At 34.2% G+C, this 6,116-nt stretch overlaps 1 protein-coding gene across 1 annotated transcript; it reads left to right on the top strand.

Moving 5' to 3' along the window:
* The first annotated feature begins 2,958 nt into the window (after positions 1-2,958).
* Positions 2,959-4,509, top strand: LOC132060960 (uncharacterized). The gene is made up of 3 exons (XM_059453852.1): positions 2,959-3,231; positions 3,316-3,468; positions 3,543-4,509. Exons 1-3 carry the CDS (start codon positions 3,229-3,231, stop codon positions 4,464-4,466), a joined length of 1,080 nt encoding a protein of 359 aa, XP_059309835.1. The 5' UTR covers positions 2,959-3,228; the 3' UTR covers positions 4,467-4,509.
* Positions 4,510-6,116: the final 1,607 nt, after the last annotated feature.

Below are 6,116 nucleotides of genomic sequence, written 5' to 3'. Positions count from 1 at the left end.
AAGCCTCTTTTGGTATAGGAATGTTGTGGCCACTGGTTGTTTCAGCTGAGATGATGAGACCTTCTCCGCCGCCTCCACCACCACCGGAGGCCGGGAAGAATTCAGGCCATAGAGCATCTCCTGCACCCATTGAACCTTTGCTGGTGTAAGTGATCGTGTGTGTGTGTGTATATATATATATATGTGTTCATGTTTTGACTACTTCAACTTAACTAGCACTCTTTGTGATTTGTTGTATTTGTTCAATAATTGGTCATCCAGCAAACTTTTTACTTATATATTTGTTACTCAACGTGGTATATTGTGTAATTCTCATCATGCATGTAATGAGATGATTGCTTTTAATTTCACATGATGATTGATGAAGCGGTGTTCTTTTTTTTAATCTCTCTTTCTAGCATTGCCATTATTTTTTGGAATCTAGGTGTCATAGCATCATATATTTGGTTTATTTTATTATTTATGTGTAGTTTTTAATAGAACAATGTGAGCTAACTTTAGCTGAAGTTAAAATTTGAACTTCAGACTTTCAAACTTCAGCTCGATTGTCTGAAGTTAAATGTCAAAGTCTGAAATCTGAAATTTAAAGTTCAGACTTTCAAACTTTATTGCGATTGTCAGAAGTTGGGAACTGGTCAAGCTTAACTTCAAATCAAAGTTTGAAGTTCGAACAGCCATTTATAGGGTTGAAGTTAAGCTTGGCTAGTTTTCAAATTTAATTTGAACGACTGAAGTTGAAACTTCAGACCTAAGTCTCAAGTTTGATTTTAAATGAACAAAATCCAAATAGTTTGTAAATTTTGATTAAGTCTTAAACAACGGTTGTTCAAGCAGCTATTTGTGCACTTCCACCAATTATTTAGCATTAGGCCGTTTGTTTTATCCATCACTTGAATCACGCAAATATATTTTTTTTATCAAGTTAAAGCAATTTGCGTCGAATACCAACATTAAACACTTAACAGAGGAGTAACCGAGAGAAATGGTTTTCCGGTTACTTACAGAATGTTTTTAGTTTTACATTCTTTATACAAGAGCTCTTCATTTTTACACATAAGAGATTTGAAAAATAACATATAAAAGATCTAAAAAGGTCATTTCTTCTATTCAAATTGTAAGAAGGCAAGAGATCTCATTTACTCGGAGTAACCCAACATGCGAAGCAACAACACAATAAAAAGAACTATCACCACTGTAAATTGGATCAAACCACATGCTCTAAGAGTCAAGCTTCACATAGTGATAGAAGCTGCTTACAGGGACAATATAGAGGAGGAGGAATCATAAGAAATATCAAATGAAACTTCATTTTTGGTTCCTATATACCACTAGGTCTACTAGAAACATGGTAGAAGTACTTGAGAATATGCTTTTGGGATTCAATGGTGTGCCAGGAGAGGATATAACATGGCCATTGGAGAAATTGACTCTATATATGCTTCTCATAGAAGTATCAAGAGAGAATGGAAACCTCCCTGGAGAATAGTTAACTAGATTAATGAAATTCATAAATTAGTCGAAGAGCATGATTTCGACATCAATCATTGCTACAAAGAGACCAATAAACATGCATATAGTTTAGAAACTCTAAGTCATTGTATCGACGGAGTCCATGTCTTTAACTCGAGAGTATTTGGCAAAGAAGCCACTACCTTAGTTTAATTTGCAAAAGGGCCACTCATTTTCTTTTTCCTTTATTTTTTCATTTTAGGGTTAAGGGTTGTTGCCTCAGGGTCACTTTATAATTTTAAAAACTTTGGAGTGTACAACTTATACACTTAAGTCCCCTTTCACTTATTATTAAAATATACAAAAGCCCCTTCTCTCTTCCCACTTCTTCCAACTCCCGCTCTAAAAAAAATTGAAGTTTCCATCAGAATTCTCCCTCTCCCCCAATCTTGGTAAGGTTCCTGCTGTCCATTCCAGATATTTTTTTTAATTTAGCAACTCCTCCAGAGCATTTAGAGCTCCATTTTGCCATGAAAGTTGTTATTATTTTACGAACTCGATAGAACCCTAGTGTTCATAAAGTTGAGATTTTTTTTTTCAAAATTTTGGAAGTTTCGCCTATTTTTTGCTAGAAATATGTGTTATTTCTACTTATTTTGCTTGTTTCGATCTTTGTTTTTCTGTTTTTGCTTTTTGTAAAGTATGGTCTATTAATATACTTTTGGTCGATTATTCTTGTTTTTTTGTCGTGGCTGATCAACGTCACTGTGTTGTTTGTATGTAGATTATAAAAAATGGTTAGAACTAGAGGAAGAGGAGGGCACATAATTCAAACCCGTTCTAGGGCCACATCTGATGATAGAAAAAGAAAAGGTAGAGAAGTTAGTCGAGAAGGTAAAAGAAGAAAAACTGTAGAACCTGAAAATGAAGCACACTCGGAGGAGAATAATGATGTGTATAGTGTCGAGGAAGGTGAAAGAGATGATCCCCATGTTTTTGAGGAGTCTGGTGGTGATGAAAATGTTGATCCCTTGTCGGTGCCATATTGTCCAAGGACAATTGACGTCGACAAGTATGGTCTGATCAATTAGCTGAATGATTACGAATCGTTTCCAGCAAAAGTTTCGGTTAGGAGTAGGCTGACATTGCTTGCTAATTTTAAAACATTGATAAAAGATCATAAACTTAGGAAAATGTTCGGGAATTCCTGTTTTGGTCACTTAAGAAAAATATCAGAACACTTCAATAGATTCAATGAAATGTTGGTGCACTATATGGTTCTTCGTCATGTGGTTCATAAGAAGAAGGCGAGATATGGTTCTTGGTGAATGACAAGCCCGTGTGTTTTGGCTTGAATGAGTTTGCTTTGATCACCGGTCTAAACTGTGGATCATATCCCACCCGAACTAGAGAGGAAAGGACACTTAAGAAAGGGGCGACGATTCTCGTATAAAAGTTTGTCGCGATAGAAAGATTTACTTTGCAGTTATTGGCGGTGATCGTAGGGCCTAAGCCGACCAAAGAGGAAAAGCTCAAATGTTGTCTAGTGTGGTTTCGCACACAATATTGCTTGCCAAAGATGTGTCGAGGGGTGTGGATCATGACATGATAAAAATGGCAGACGATTTGGAGTTCTTCAGTAGCTATCCTTGAGGAAAGGAATCATTTGAACTCACTTTGGACTACTTAAAGAACAAGATAGACATTCCCAAGCACCACCAAGTACACGCGGAGAAAAGGGTTGCATCATATGCTCTCTATGGCTTCCTCTAGGCATTTATGGTAAATATTATAGACCATTGGTGCAGTAGAGTATAGACTGTGCCTTGTTTATTTTTCACTCAGTTTTTATTTATGTGATTACAGGTCTGGGCATATGAAGCTTTTCCTGCACTTGGAAGGAATGCTGGGAAATCAGATGAGGTTCATTTCCCTATTCCTAGGATTCTTAGGTGGCACACGAAGAAAATGGAGCGATTTTCTGAAGGAGATCCATTTAAGAGAGCTAGACTTATCAAGGTATAAATTTGGAGTCTATTATTAATTTTTTGGCAAAAAGATAAGCTTAATGTTAATGTTTTCTTTATTTGTAGATGGTGCACCCTTACCTCATCCCTACAGTGCATGAGTTGGAGCGAGATTACATGAAAAATCTGTTGCCATATGATGATGAAAATAATGACCCAATCATTGATGAGTTGGAGCGTGAACTTGAAGGCGTGATTGTTTTGATTACACCAAAAAATTCCTCGAAGGCTTCTAATAGGAAGGGGAAGGAGTCCATGGAGCATTTTGATAAGGACTATACTCAAGACGCCAAGGATAATCATCCGGAAGATCTCGGTGGTAATTCAGCCGCAAAAGATAATATTGGTGTTGGGACATCTATGGGTCGTGTTGCACCAAGTGGGCAGGTGGAGCATGAGCAACTGAAGCAGCATGTGGAGAAGATTGAGGAGTCTTTGAAGGTTCTTGTCTCTTATGTTGAGGGGGAAAGAATTAGAAAGAGCGAGAAGGAGACTCTCATTGAAGTTGCTGGTGAGGTTGAGGTTGATGTTGATCAGCCAATTGCTCGACATGTCGATGTGCCAAATGCTCAAGATCTCCCTGCTACTATATCTGCTACTGAAGTTGAGGAGGAGTCTGTTGCTGAAGTTGCGAATGAAAAAGAAGTCCCTGCTGCTAAAGTCGAGATCCCTGCTGTTGAAGGAGAGAAGGATAAAGAAGTCCCTGCTGCTGAATTTGAGGTAGAAAAAGAAGTCCCCAATGATAAAGCTGAGAATGAAAAAGAAGTCCCTAATGATGAAGCTAATGTTGAGTTTGACGATGACAAAGCTGTGTCGACTGTTGTCGAGGAAATTAATTTGGATGTGGTGGATATAATAATTAATTTGTGTGTGGTGGATGATAACAAACAATTTTATTGCTTAGTTTTAACTGTTTTTTACTTTAACAAACAATTTATGACAACTGTGTTGTTGCCTTGTGAATTTGGACGGGCAAATTTTTGTAAGTAGTAATTTATGACAAGGTTATTTAACTGTGTTGTTGCTCTGTGGATTTTAATGTGCTTTTGTTTATTATAGACTTGAGTTAATCTTTATGATTATCGACTGTGAGTATGTATTGAATTTTTATTATAGACGTGATTATTATTATAGACTATGATTAAGATTTATACGCAAACTCATATAAATAAAATTTGCTTCATATTCTTAATAATTCATCATACATCCTAAGTCCAAATAGCAATTGATATATAAACCAGGCCACTATTTGCCTAAAAAGGCTTTAATTAAATAAAATAAAATAAATAAAAAGACTTGATGCTATTTTAACACTATATTAACACTTGATTATTATTATTATTATTATTATTATTATTATTATTATTATTATTATTATTATTATTATTATTATTATTATTATTATTATTATTATTCCCATTCATTATACACATGATCCAAAGATCTTTAGAACAAGTACTGGTCCTTAATCATCAAATATTTGCCTAAAAAGGCTATAATTAAATAAAATAAAATAAATAAAAAGACTTGATGCTATTTTAACACTATATTAACACTTGATTATTATTATTGTTGTTAGGGTCCCCATCCATTATACACATGATCCAAAGAGCTTTAGAATAAGTAATGATCCTTAATCATCAAATATTTGCCCAAAAAGGCTATAATTAAATTAAATAAAAAGACTTGATGCTATTTTAACACTATATTAACACTTGATTACATCATATTAGAGTCCTCATCCATTATACACAGCCAATAAGTCTGACAATTAGCTAATGTTCTCAAAGCACAACTTTGCTCCAAGGAGGACCATTACTTGTTCTAAAGATCTTTGGATCATGTGTATAATGGATGGAGACTCTAATATGATGTATTCAATTATTAATATAGTGTTAAAATAGCATCAAGTCTTTTTATTTATTTTATTTTATTTAATTATTGCCTGTTTAGGTAAATATTTGATAATTAAGGACCATTACTTGTTTTAAAGCTCTTTGGATCATGTGTATAATAGATGGGAACTCTAATAATAATAATCAAGTGTTAATATAGTGTTAAATAGCATCAAGTCTTTTTATTTATTTTATTTAATTTAATTATAGCCTTTTTAGGCAAATATTTGATGATTAAGGACCATTACTTGTTCTAAAGATCTTTGGATCATGTGTATAATGGCTGGGAACTCTAATAATAATAATAACTAAGTATTAATATAGTGTTAAAATAGGATCAAGTCTTTTTATTTGTTTTATTTTATTTAATTATAGCCTTTTTAGGCAAATAGTGGTCTGGTTTATATATCAACTGTAGTAGAGTATAGACAAACTACTTAATCTATAATGTACTATGCTCGTTGGCAATTATACACTTTTGGTATATTATAGACCTATCCACGGTCCCTTAGATTTACGTAGTTTGGGGTTTGGGGTTTGACTTTTTTTTAAAATTATTTTTATGAGCTTTACATTCACCAGGCTTCTCATTCCAAAACAGTCCCCTTTATTTACTTAGTCTATAATATACTATGCTCGTTGGCGATTATACACTTTTGGTATATTATAGACCTATCCAAGGTCCCTTAGATTTACGCAATTTGAGGTTTGGGGTTTGACTTTTAAAAAAAAAATATTATTAGCT

Source organism: Lycium ferocissimum, chromosome 6 (assembly GCF_029784015.1).
Source record: "Lycium ferocissimum isolate CSIRO_LF1 chromosome 6, AGI_CSIRO_Lferr_CH_V1, whole genome shotgun sequence".
NCBI lineage: Eukaryota > Viridiplantae > Streptophyta > Magnoliopsida > Solanales > Solanaceae > Lycium > Lycium ferocissimum.
The sequence above is the reverse complement of the archived record's forward strand: the minus strand, read 5'-3'. Positions and strand labels throughout refer to the sequence as shown.